Consider the following 14,607-nt stretch of genomic DNA (forward strand, 5'->3'; position numbering starts at 1 on the left):
ACATATTCAATAGTCTTTTCATGAAACGCACTGCACAATTCTAGAGGTAGGTACAACTAAAGACCGAATGGCACTTCCCTCATTGAAATTTGTTTCCCACCATAATCAGGTGCATTGCCTTTTATTTAACATATGCATTACTATTGCCTTTTTATGTAATTTCTCTATCTCTCTTAACATACATGACGAGCCAATCCTTACACAGAAACAATAAATAAAACAACATAATTATTCACTTATTTATTTTATTCTGTAACTGTTGGATATTTCTTTTAGAAGCTCTATAGTATATACCTGGAAAGTCCCTTTGAATGTATAATACGCCTTTTTACTTTTTTGTTATAGTTCAACGGCTATACATCGGAACTCCTTACCAACATTTAAATACTAAAAAATGAACTTCAGATACAGATTGGTCCATTATTCTCCAATTACTCTTTATATAGTGAAGCATATATGTTCTTTGTCAAAGTTAAACAAATTATCACAAAATTGAAAGTAACACATTTTAAATGAACCGCTTTCAAATATTTTTATCACATTTTACTAGTGTTTTCAGTTTCATCTATATGATCAGTAGATTCATCCAATTTTCTTTTTTTCGAATTGGCAACCTTTTGACTTCCTTTAGTCATCAGCAAACAGAAAAATTCTATGATCTCTACAATTGACAGGATGCTGGCTCCTATGAACATTCCCATCTGTCCACCAACCGTCCCTAAAACAGTCAGTTATAAATTCATATGACTTTATTATATGACCTAATTATATGCCAAAAAAAAAAAAAAAAAAAAATAACAAAAACACCGAACTCCGAGGAAAATTTAAAACGGACTTTCCGTAATCAAGTGGCAAAATCAAAAGCTCAAACACATCAAACGAAGGGACAAAAATGGTGAATTTAAACTGGTTTTATAGCAATCGAAACCTCTCAGTTGTATGACACTTGCATACAACTCCATTATATTGACAACGATGTGTGAACGAAGTATAATGCGTACAATGTAATTTGTAGTTGCGATTACACATAAGGTAAGTTTTGTCATTCGTAAACATTACATTTTTGTCATGTAAGAATATATGTTTCAAATATAATAATTATTGAACAATACAACGGATGTCGAATGCTTAAGTGATATGATTGTAATAAATAAGAGTTTTTTTTATATTCTTCCAGAGAGTGACGGGAGTTGGTATTGGTCCGAATATGTCTGTTCACACGACATTTGTATTTTTTCTCTTACATCTGTATCTTTGTGTTGTATCATATTTTATGTCAATAAATACGTTACCATCATAAATTCGAAGTACATCTATCTGCGCAAGTCTGACAGGCGGAAAACCCCAAATAAAAATATCATCCAATGAGAAGAGGGATGACCAAGCAGTGTCCGTATAACCATGCCTTTATATCATTCATTTAATTTCCGCCTGCGCATCGAGACACACGTGTTACAACTTACAGAGAAGACTTTTAAGTTTTTTGTTGTTTTCAATAGTGAATATTGTAGGTATCCCCACACCATTGCTTATTTTACATTTTGTTGTTATAATATTGTTGTTTATAGGTGTGTAACTTCATACTTCATATTTTAATGCTCCCAGATCATTACAGGTAGTGATGTTTTTTTAGACGGTTCGTTACCCTTTCCTGTTACCGCAACAACGGTAGGGCAGGGAACTCCTCTTAATAGTAGTCAACTAACCGACGTTTTTACTTCGGTGACTTCTAAGACCGGTCAACAGACCCTGAATGCAGGTTCTGTCGGTTATCATGGAGGTGTCCCTACCATTACCACTGTTACGCATACTTTTCCTAGGCCAGTTGACACCACAGGGTCCATTTCATCTTACCCTGGTATTTCTATTGGGTTAAACTTACCTGGGTCTAGCACCATCGTCTTGCTGTGGCTTCACTTTACCCACTTCGACTAGTAATGCCGTGTCTTGGTCTAGACCTCCTTCGTCTCAGGGTTATCCTTAGTCAGACTTTCCTGGTCAGGGGTTTCATGGTCAAGGGTTTCCTGGTCAAGTGTTTCCTAATCAGTTTTTTCCTAGTCAGGTTCCTGGTCAGCCCTTTCCAGGTTTTTGGCCTTATTGTGGACCAGCACCAGTTATTGTTCCTCAGAGTACTACATCTAATCTGTCAGTTCCTGCTCCTCCTTTAGCAGTGCCATCTAGTAGTTGTAGTAGTGTATCTGTACCTGCTGTTCTTCCTACCTCTTCTGTTAGGCATCAGTTTAATCAGGTAGCTGACTCTGGCCCCTCTTTAGATGGGTTCAAGAGTATTCTGGACGACTTTCGTCAGTCTATTTCTTCTGAATTGACGTCTTTCTCCAACCGCCTGGGTGCGCTAGAGAACATTGCCAATAAGTCAAATTCTCCAGTGATTTCACTCCGTCCAGATCATGATATTGGAAGTGACTCGGAGGACAATGATGAGGAAGAACGCTTTTTAGTGGCCCCAGGCAGTCAAGAAGAAGGTTTTACTTCTGATGAAGAAGATGATAATTCAGTTCAGGTCTCTCAGAATGTTTCTCAACCTTATGTTCCTGTGTCTTTCTCTTCATCTGTAATTGGTCATTCTTCTACCAATTCCAGTAAGGATCCGGAGGCTGAAGATACTCCTTCCACTTTGAAGGATCTTAGAGATTCGGTTTATACAATAATGAGAGATGTCAACAAGGTGCCATTTCAGTCTCCTCCCAGAACCAAGAAACTTGCCTCCACTTTCGAGGCTGTCCGTAGACAATACTAAGTCACATACTAGTTTTCCACAATCTAACCATCTGTCTAACTCTCTGCAGATCATCAATGATGGCATTGTGGCTAATGAGTCCCAAGTTTCCCAAGTTAGTGGTTTTGGGCTTGCCTCATTTTTTAACTTTTTTAACAGCAGTTGCTCCAGTTCTTAAAGACTCTTCTCTTCCACCAGAGGTCAAGCCTTTTCTATTACAGGTAGACAAGGCTTTGGGTGCCTCCCAATGGTTGATTATGGATTCCATCGCCAACTGCATCTTATCCAAAAGATCTGAGATTTTGGATAAGGCAAAGATGTCAGATAATCTTAAGGATGCTTTAATCAAGTGTCCGTTGGATGAGAAGATTTTCGGGTTACCACTTGATGAGATACAGAGGCATCTCAATCAAACCCCAGCTCCAGTGAAGGTGAATGTATCTCTTTCTGGAAATAATTCTAAACGAGGTACTTATTTTTCCGCTGGAGGCTCAATTCTTAAATGATTATTCCCCATTTCAAAATGGAGACCAATCGTTCAATAAGAGCTTCTATTCTTCCAGGTATGTGGACAACATCCCTGGATCTGACGGACGCTTATTTTTATGTTCCAGTTTGCCATTCATACCGCTAATTCCTTTGGTTTGTTTGGAACAAAAGGGTTTACCAATTCAGAGCTCTCCTTTTTGGTCTGTCAACTGCACCACTAGCCTTTACCCAACTCATGCAGGTAGCCATAGCTCACCTTCATTCACAGGCTATTCAGATTCAATCTTACATGGACGACTCACTGACCAAGGAACTTTCTCCCGAGAACCTCTATCTCAATTCCGATGTAGTCATCAGATTGCTTCTCTCTCTGGAGTTTCTCATCTCTTGGAAAAGTCAGACCTCGTTCCGTCTCAGGACTTCATTGTCCTAGGTGAACATTATCTTACTCATCAGTGCATAGTTCGACCTCCTCAGGAAAAATTTCAGAATCTTTGTTCAAAAATTCATCTGTTTCTATCTCAAAAAACAGTTACTGATCGCCAGTTTTCACAACTGCTAGGTCTCTTGAGTTCACTAGCGTATGTTGTTCCACTTGGTCGCTTTCACATTCGACATCTTCAATTTTATCTACATCAACATTGGCTCCCAGCTATACGGGATTTTGAATTTCCAGTTCCAATCATTCATCAGGAATTGTTTCCTCATTTGGTTTGATGGACTTCTCAAGCAAATCTCTGGTTCTAGCAACGGACAACACCACTGTGGTGGCTTATTTGCGAAACGAAGGGGAACTCATTGTTACGAGCTGTTTCTTTTAGCAAGAGAAATCCACCTTCTTTGCAATCACCTTCATCTACAGATTGTAGTTCGTCATGTCCCAGGGAAACTCAATGTGTAAGCAGATGCTCTGTCAAGAACTCTTACCCCAGTCAATTCAGAGTGGGAACTTCTCCAATCAGTACTTCAGGCAATAACACTTCAGTGGGGATCTTCTCATGTAGACCTGTTTACAACAAGCCTCAATTACAAAGTTCAAGTTCATGTCTCCTGTACTAGATCCGAAAGCTTACGCAGTAGACTGTATGAGTGTTCCTTGGGACGGAAGGTTCGCTTACGCCTTCCCTCCGTTCAGATTTCTGTCAGAAATTCTTCGGAAGATCTCAGCAGAGCAAGGGTTGATCATTATTATTGCTCCAGCTTGGCACAAACAAGCCTGGTTTCCAGATCTTCATCATCTGTCTTGTGCTCGTCCACTGGTTCTACCATTACGACACAATATTCTGTCCCAGTTCAAGGGCAAGATTCTTCATCCAGAGAAGCTACATCTGTTCGCGTGGCTTCTCTCAGGGATAGCATCAAGGAGAGAGGTTTTTCTGAATGCGCAGCCAGACATCTCTTCCGAACAGTTAGAGATTCCACTAACATCGTCTATGATGCCAAGTGGACTATCTTCAGTAGTTGGTGTAGTGAGAAGGAAATTGATCCTTTCCAAATTTCTATACAACAACTAGCAGACTTTCTGATCCACCTTTTTGAAGAGAAAGGATTATCTCCCTCTATAGAGTAGCTATTTCTAGGACGATTCAATTGTCTGGAGGTCCAGACTTTGGTAATAATGAATTCATTTCTCTTTTAGTTAAGAATTTCACTCTTGAACGCCCTAGACAGAGAGTTTTAATCCCGTCTTGGAATTTGAGTGTTGTTTTATCAGCTTTAAAAACCCATCCTTCTGAACCTGCTGAAAAGGTTAAAATCAAATTTTTATCGTATAAGTGTTGTTTTCTTCTTGCCTTGGCCTCTGGTAGAAGAAGAAGTGAAATTCATGCGTTTTCCATTGCTGATTACTGCCTTCGTTTTAATAGGGATAAGTCATCTGTTACCCTATTAACGGATACAGCTTTTTTAGCCAAAAATCAAATTCCGGGCAGAGGTTCAGAACCGATAGTTATTCCAGCCCTTCCTGATGATTCAAGTTCTAAAGTACTCTGTCCTATCCGAGTCTTACTATTATATCTTCAGAGAACACGGAGTCTCCGCACCTCCTCAAATTCCAGGTTATTTATTCCTAATAACAAAGGAAAACAAGATTTGTCTGCTAAAACCATTTCAACTTGGATCTGTAAAACTATTCAATTAGCTTACAGTTTTTCTAATGAAGAACTTCTGAATAGTATGCATGTTAAAGCCCATGATGTTAGAGCTATTTCTACCTCCTGTGCCCTTTTTAATAATGCTTCTTTAGAGGAAGTCTTATCTGCAGGTTTCTGGAGAACTGAAAAGTCTTTCATTTCTCACTATCTGCAGTCTTTAGCTACTCAAGCTCAGAGTTTGTACTCCTTAGGACCTTTAGTTTCTGCACAAATAGTTGTTTTTCCTCCTGCATCTTCTGGTTCAGGGAATTCAGTTTTGCGTTAGATTCTATATTTTACTCAGAATTTATGATGGTAACGTATTTATTGACATAAAATTCTACATTTTTAAATTAAAATGACATTTTAATAAATAAATACTTACCATCATAAATTAAAGATCCCTCCCAACCTCCCCTTCATCCCCTGTTTTTTTTTCCTAGGGCTTCTTGCTTACTTTAGGAAATTAAATGGATGATATAAAGGCATGGTTATGCGGGCACTGCTTTGTCATCCCTCTTCTCATTGGATGATATTTTTATTTGGGGTTTTCCGCCTGTCAGACTTGCGCAGATGAATGTACTCAGAATTTATGATGGTAAGTATTTATTTAATAAAATCTCATTTTACTTTAAAAATGTACAATTTCAAATCCTTTTTGATAATGAAGTAGGTTATAGATCACTTTTTGTTTACTTTTTATAGTTAATTAAGCTTAAACGATGCTTTGAATCTTAAATGTGCGTCTTGGTTCCAAGTTTGAAAAAAATATTGCACAGTTATATTTCTTTATGTAGTGTTCCTTACTGGACATAGCATTGCAGAACGATATCCAGTCGGAAGTACAGTTGTCGGGACTTATGGCGATTTTTATAGTTAAACATATGGCATGGAGACTACAGCATGCTTGATTGATTGTTAATTTCTTAACACCCGAACGATATCCAGTCGGAAGTACAGTTGTCGGGACTTATGGCGATTTTTATAGTTAAACATATGGCATGGAGACTAAAGCATGCTTGATTGATTGTTAATTTCTTAACACCCAGTGGCAAATATTTCGTACATCTTCAGGATGACTAGAATATTGAAGAGCATCCGAAGTATGATAGATTTGTTTGGTTTAGGCCCCATTGACCTTTAATCCCGTTTATTCAATTATTGATGAAAATATATGACAGGCTTCATCATGCATTCATTATGGTGGGTCTGGATAGAGGAGTATATTTCTGTACTCTTGAATTGCTCCTCATTTTTCATATTCTTTATGTTGTCATTTCATATCCTGTATTCTTTACATATTACGACTCAATTAGTCTCTATTTTTTATTTATTGTTGCTAATTATTAAATTCTTTAATGGTTTTTACTCATATTCACTCATCATGTTCTATTATTCTCTGTCTTATAAACCCTATTTGGACTCATTATCTACAAGTGATAATTCAAACTTGTAATTCAAGATCTAATTTAAAAACAATCATATTGAAAATATTAATTTTTACCTAAAATACTACCAACTGTCTTTTCTGGGACCTCTTCCGTTGCTTCCTCTATCATCGAATTGTAAAAGAGACGCAAATCGATGAAATTTCTACTGAAGAAAGATAAAATATAAGATAAGAAAATATTTGGGGCTTGAAACTTAAAAGCACATAAAATCACTCTTCGACTTACTGGTTATTTTTTCTTCTAGTTTTTAAACCCTCCGGGCTCATGGTTTCTTTTTCAAGAATCAACGCTTATCCATTGTATCTATATCACTGAAACACTGCTTCGTGAATTTTATAAGATTTAAAATTAAAACAAAAAGAACCACGTTTCATATCTGTAACCACACAATGCTAGCTCAATCTACACATTTACAACAAATCTAGCTCAATTTTTATAGCTGATTTAACAAATTAGAAACGTGACAACAAATTTATAATTATGTAGATATCAACTTCTATAGTGAATAGGACAACACTGGTACTAACAATCTGCCTAAATATGTACTAAGAGAACAATATATGTGTGCCATGTTTGGGTTTAGCGGCGCTTGTAATAGAAATTTGCGTTTTTTTGTTTATGTGTACCAACTTTGTATTGGTATATTATGCCAGACAAACAAATCTACTAGTATATTATGTATAATTATAGTTAATTGCATACCTTAAATAATCTTCATTTGGCAGAACAGATTGGTTGAATAAGTACGAAGCTATGAAGTTGGAAGTGAATGCAGCATACGACAGTGAAGTCTCGTACTTTGTCGTCTCACAGTTTGGTGGACACGAACAATTGTGTAGGAAATCTGAATCCCGGGATATGTTTTCTGTGAAAAGTAATACCAAGCTTCTAAAAACAAATTACTATACACATTGATCATGATGGGTGTCACTAATGAAACATATAATAACGACCTCATGAAGACGAATTTTATATGTTTTCAACACGATGGATGTCACTGGTAGAGCAAACACTGGTGAAGCTCACCGAGCATCCAATCTTACTCCGCCTTTTTTAAGGGCTCTCCGGGATATATGATTTACCGAATGTTCGGTTTTCTTTGTAGTGTGTAGTGAATTACTATTTTTCGTTAAGCCCTATGGTGTTGTTTGACTTTCATCCGTCTATGATTTATTGAACTTTAGATTCTGTTCCCCTTTAAAAAAAAAGTTTCATAAAGGAATTAAAGAATTTGACATCTCCTTTGGAGTGACCGAACATGCTCTTATAATCAAGTGTCAAAAAAGCGAAATTGAAATTCCTTGTTTAATATACTAATTGAGTATCGTTGACAAGTTTTTTTTGTTTCGTTTTTTGTTTGGATTTTCTTTTTCTTTTTTTATGGTTGTGTTTATTAACAGCAAATATGATTCATTTCTTTAAAAGTGTAAACTGCGTCAACATGTTTCTTACTTTGGTACTCGGCATAACAATCTATCAGTTGTTGACTGTCACAAAACTCTGCTTTACCTTAAAAATAATAATTAAGAATGTAGTAAAGATTGATTGATTGATGTTTAACGTTACTTTCATTACTATTGGCTGATCGTGGCGGTCAGTTAGCCAGGGTGTTGAGAGACAAACAGGACAATCCTAGTCAAATTCGATAAGAGTCGAACGCATCTGCAACATGCGGTATTCGAACTCACAACCTCGGTGTTGACAATCTAGTAATACTTAGACTTCTTGGCCACCGAGGCCCCGAATGTTATATGCAAGTAAAGAATTCTTACTTTGAAAAGTTTTAGTTTGTATATATTTTTAAGTTCAGAAGCTTAAAGTGAAAATCATTTACAAGTGTACACAAATAGCACGTCCTTTTTCAGTGACCTAGTGCACATTTTTATTAATGAACCAGCTGAGGCCCACCTCCGGGTGCGTGATTTTCTCGCTGCGTTGAAAACCCATTGGTGGCCATCGACTATTATCTGCTCTTTTGTTGGGTTGTTGTCTTTTTGGCACATTTCCCATTTCCATTTTCAATGTTATGTATAGAACAAATTAAATTTAACACAACTATATGTTGGATATGCCGTCTGGGAAGCAATGTTTTTGTTTTACCTACATCAGAGGAATTTTTGCCCATGCTATTATGACATTGTTGCATAGAGCACATGACCAACTAGGTTTTTATAATTATATCTATATATAAAGCATTCTTTTTTAGATTGTTGTCATTTAAGATTAATGTTACGTACCATTCGAAAATAAATGTCTGCAACCACATTTTTGTACGAGGTAGTCGTCAAAACAATGTTTAAAACACGTCAGCTCTGAATATGTTCCAATTCCTGATAATTTATCAGAAACCTCTCGGCAACTACCATACGGACTTGGAAGTGTAATCACCTAAAACAAAATTACAACAGGATTATAATTGAAATTTAACTGAAGTCACTAAAGATATCATATAATACTGAACGTATTCTGATATGTATATAAATTGGGATTTGTTTTTATAAATAATAAGCACATGACGTACGAGCCATTTCATCTAATTAGAAAATATTTACAGGTTGATTGCGATTATGCTTTGTTTTTGCAATTAAACGTTATAAATAATTCATTTAACCGTGCAAAATAATGCTAAGTTCAGTAAAAAGTATTTGACAAAAGATAGTTTACACAAGTTCACAAAGCACTACAAGAAAAACATCGAGCAATACATATTCCCTCTGGAAAGCTCTAAGGTACACAATTTGGATGTCTTTTGTGGCACCCATTTTGTTGCACAATACCATTACAAATCCGGAAATTAGTCACTTTCAATTATTTTATAAACGTACAAAGGAAAACAGGAATGTAGGTATTATAATTGGACTATATCCGTGGTCGTCGAATTCCCAGATATTCCATAACGGTCAACAAAACTATGACAGTGTCTATATATTATGTTACAAAAAAAAACTTCAAAATCTATGATGTAATAGCTCCTTTGGTAGAAAAAAATATGTTTCCAAAGAAATCATGAAAGAAAATGCAAGCCCTTGAATATGACATCTATGTGATCCTGAGATATATATTCCATGCTCAGATTTTGATGGAAATGGAACGTGTATACGATAGTTGATGACAAATTTTTTTAGTTTGTTTTTTTTTATTCTCAGCGGCAAATAGTTCATACATATCTAGAAGGATAACGAATTTTACAACAAACAATAAAATGGATCAGCCACAACGAATGTCGAGGTGGATCTGCATTGCCATTTGGATTGAGAAAATTTTAAAAAGAGAAAGATTTTGTTTCATGACATTTATATAGTTGTGTTGCAAGTGCCATTTCACATGCAAAGAGTATGACATCTCTTCACACAAGGCATCAGATCTAACGATCACATTCTACTAAGAAGTAGTTACGTAATCATGTAACCTGCTTCGTCACTCATTTAAAGCGCCGGTTTACTACCAGATTGCAAAAGTAGGATCATATAGTTCTATAGCTGTACCGATTGGCCTTTTATGTAGGAAAAATTGACATTGCAGGCGGTACGGTGACCTATAGTTGTTAATCTCTGTGTCATATTGGTCTCTTGTGGGAGTTGTCTCATTGGCAATCATACCACATCTTCTTTTTTATATATATGGCAAAGTCAATTTGAACTTTGAACCGATTAGTGTCTCTAGAAATTGAGATTTGTTTTCTGAAATATAATACTTGAACATGTTTCTGACCTTGGTTTTCCTTATAGAACATCCCGCAGATAGGCCTGGACCAACTAGAAATCCTCTCAACGATGGCAATGGCTCTTCTGATGGATCATGAAGTACAACCTTCAAGTAGTCAAAAAAACTGTTTTATAATATCAGGGGAAATGGTTACATACAATTCTGAGAATTGTACAAAAAAAAAATCAAGGAGATGTGGTATGATTGACAATGAGACAAATTAGTTAATTATAAACCCAATAGTAAGCTCTGTCCTCTTTGGTAAAAAACTGCACATGTATACACGAAAAATTTCAAAATGGTCAAAACTTGATGAAACTGAAAATAATTGTTGACTGGTAAGTAAACATGGATCTTTTGGAAATGGAATTTCAAAATTGGCCGCCGTTGCCATCGAAACTGCAAAAATGTAAAAAATTGAAAAATATTCCTAAATTCTTGAAAATTTACAAATATAATGTGATTAATTATATGCATTAACTGTTAATTTTCAAAATGGCTGCAGTTTAGTGGCAATGTGGGAAGGTTGCCATCCGCTATTGCTCGCAATGGCAAATCTAGTTAATCTATGTTTTCCTGTATATTTTTTTTTGCATTTTTCTACCTGCTGTTAATGCTTTAGTAGAAAAACAAACCTCTTATCTAAATTCTGAAAATGCTTCCATAATGAACAAAGTTAATGCAGTATTTACAATTGCATCTGGATCCTATATATTATTGGATATTAGTGTTTAAGAATAGAGTATGATGTTAAATGTACGTCACTGAGACAACAACCAACGACATAAAACAAACTAAAGACGCATACATGTAAAGAGGCCAACTTACAACAACATGTATATGAATTTACGTCAATATGTCCAGCAATAAACATTCAAAATCTTATAAAACTTGTGAGTATCATAAATTAATCAGAAAGATATGCCGAATTCTAACATAAGCAGAAAAAAACGACAATCTGCATTGTGCTATAAATCATTCCAAGTCCTGAAGAAAATTATTAACTTAAAGATACAATTGTTTCAATTAATAAATTACAATGTGTCTCATACAAATCAACAGGAAATGCATTGTCTTTTGACGAAATATCACTGCATCTTAATCGCAGTACATTTAATTTAAGACAAAATTGAAAGATTCAATAATAATTCCATAATTGTTTGTTTAAATAATTAAAAACATATATACGAAATGGACCACTGACTAATATTGACATGGATCAGAAAAAGGTTTTATGTCATAGTATCGGGTACTTTACACAGCAAAACAAACCACAAACCGCTCATATATTTCTTGTTTTAAAAATTGAAAATTATTACATATTTGTTCAACGCACCCATTATGACCAATCATGGTCCTGCTGGGAGTTACTGGGTCCCCTGTATACATATTTCTATCGATGCTATTCGACATCTGATAAGATAAAAAAAAAAAAACAAAAAAAAAACGCTAAAGAACAAGGAGCTTATGGATTAAACATTCGCAATTAAAAAAAAAATCATTCTAGAAAATTAAAACACAGACTTATATCACCCGATACCCAATACCGACTTCATCCCTGGTTAATTGGAATAATGAACGATCATTTAATTTACATTATCTTCGTTTAATAAAGAAGCATAGTAACTAACAGTAATAGTTGCAATTATTTTAACATATTTTAAAAAATTAGTCGGACTTTCTTATGTGTGAAAAATCCACATGTATTTTAACAAACTTTCATCTTAAAAGAAAAACTGTTGAGGAATTAAGGGAGTTATGATAACGTGAATGTTGAATAATTAAAGCAGCTTCATATGCACGTGTTACTTGTCGAAACAGTTAAACTTTACTCTCTTGTACCTTGTAACTTTCAAAAACCAATGTTACTTGTCCAAGCAGTTTAACATAACTATCTTAACCTTGTAACTGTCAAAACAAGACAAACATCATAGTAACACCATAAGGGTAGAGCAAAGGTAAACATTTCGCTTTCTCATAGAACTGACATCAAAAACGATTACATGTAAGAATGAAAGTATTTCAGCTTAAAATATGGTACATACTTTACATGTACAGTGTGATGTACATGTATACATAATACTATACTGAGAGCAAAACGCTTAGCAACATATATGTTAGTGAGTTGAGACACAAATAAATCGAATCGGTCAACCAATGTGTGGTGGAGACCCCAAAAATATAAGTAACGTCGAATTCTGTCTATTTAAGCAACTGTGAATTTATCAATTATTCTTAAAACAAAGGAGTATCTTTTAAGCGATCAATATAAGATATTATGTAAAAGCAGATTCTGTTTAAATGCAAGGTTAGACAGATACATTGACCAACAATGTAATGAAAACAGAATAAATAGTATACCTTTACACCAGTTTGTATAGTTGAAGAAAAGAAATATAAGTCTTGTTGAATATTAACAAAGAATCTCAAGCCAGCCGTTTCTCCAACAGACTCTGCCACCATCTTTGCATCTTTATTGAAAGTATAACACACACCAAGTTCTGTCATTATAGGAGTAAAGATATCTTTACAGTCAATGAGCTCTTGTTTGAAATGACAATATCTGATCATGTCTCCAATCTGATGAGAATGATTTCGTGCACAGCTGTATAGTACATCCCCTGGGATCGGGGTTTGTGTCGACCTTAGGCCGAAATGTTCTAAGATTATTGACAGTTCACTGAGAGCGTAGAATGTCTTCGATGCTTCCAGTTTATCCTTTTCCGAAAAACATTCTAACACGGAACTTTTTACTTGGTTTAAGTTACACACAGTTACTGCAGGGAAGTCAATGGTTTCCTGTATAGATGTGGTAAAACTTGTGATGGTAGGGTTGTGTGAAAGATGGAGAAATTCTAATATCACAAATATAAAAAGTCCAGAGGCTGCCGCCAGGACCAAGATAATCCATATGAGCCTACAAAAAAAGTTAAAAATTACTTGTATCAGTTATTTGAAAGAATATGATTGCTCTCTAAAAGGATTATATTTGTTAAGGGCCCAGCCGAAGGACGCCTCCGGATGCGGGAATTTCTTGCTGCATTAAAGACCTATTGGTGACCATCTACTGTTGTTTGTTCTATGGTCGGGTTGTTTTTGACACATTCCCCATTTCCATTCTCAATTCTATACTATGCACACGTCAGATGGAAGATGTAAAAAATAAAGATGTGGTAGGATTGCAAATCAGACAACTTTCCACAAGAGACCAAATGACACAAACATTAATATTATTAATAACAAAAGGTCGCCGTACGGCCTTCAACAATGAGCAAAGTTCATACCTCATAGTCAGCTATAAAAATCCTATATTTTATAAAAGATATAAGAAGATGAGGTATTAAACCAATGAGACAACTCTCCATCCAAGTCGCAATTTGTAAAAGTAAACCATTATAGGTCAAAGTACGGCCTTAAACTTAGAGCTTTGTGTCCGTTTCCAAATTTTGTTTCTATAAACAACTTCATCATTCATAACATTTTTTGTCTCTTTCAAGTCGTCATGTTAACACACTTAAAATTATGTTTATTGAATATTTTAGCAAAAAAAGAAAAGGACATGATTTTTTTAAAATTGTAATGAAGGATTTCACAAAACAAAGTGAAATGCTCGTCATTCAAAAAAAGCAACGCTAAAACATATACATTTGTACACAAAACATGTTGAAATTTATATTTGCAATTTTCAAACGATAATCTTTGAAATTCCCTCGAATTCATCTTTTACCGCTATGAGTAAAACAAGCATACTTGCGTCTAGAGTATAATTCTGGTCCTCCAAATCTTGATAGTCCATGGATTGAAGAAGTATTCTTAAATTCCTCTACAATGTTAGTATTAAAGACCATTTCTTTTGTATACCTTATCATTCTCGTTCATCATGATAATCTTAGTTAATTGTTCCAGGCAAATAATGCCTGTAACAACACCTGTAATCAGTCTCACATCTGTCATGCTTGAAGAATTCTGATATTTGAAGCAGAACCCCGAAGGTAAAATAGCAATCAACAATAATTATTTTTCATCAACTGGCCGGTTAATGACTTTTATTCTAGTTGATTTTAGAAATTAATCATTTAATCAATTGAAGTTG

At 35.1% G+C, this 14,607-nt stretch overlaps 1 protein-coding gene across 2 annotated transcripts; it reads right to left on the bottom strand.

Annotated features, from left to right (window-relative positions):
- Positions 1-234: 234 nt before the first annotated feature.
- LOC143043253 (acid-sensing ion channel 1A-like) lies at positions 235-14,469 on the bottom strand. Of its 2 annotated transcripts, none has more exons than XM_076215652.1 (8): positions 14,265-14,469; positions 12,876-13,431; positions 10,521-10,619; positions 9,047-9,197; positions 8,262-8,318; positions 7,512-7,674; positions 6,863-6,951; positions 235-718 (listed from the first exon to the last, which is right to left on the bottom strand). In XM_076215652.1, exons 1-8 carry the CDS (start codon positions 14,381-14,383, stop codon positions 537-539), a joined length of 1,416 nt encoding a protein of 471 aa, XP_076071767.1. In that variant the 5' UTR covers positions 14,384-14,469; the 3' UTR covers positions 235-536. The 2 variants fall into 2 exon arrangements, with proteins under 2 accessions (XP_076071767.1, XP_076071766.1); XM_076215651.1 differs by having other exon boundaries at positions 6,863-6,954.
- Between the last annotated feature and the right edge of the window lie 138 nt (positions 14,470-14,607).

Source organism: Mytilus galloprovincialis, chromosome 8, assembly GCF_965363235.1.
Source record: "Mytilus galloprovincialis chromosome 8, xbMytGall1.hap1.1, whole genome shotgun sequence".
Classification (NCBI taxonomy): domain Eukaryota; kingdom Metazoa; phylum Mollusca; class Bivalvia; order Mytilida; family Mytilidae; genus Mytilus; species Mytilus galloprovincialis.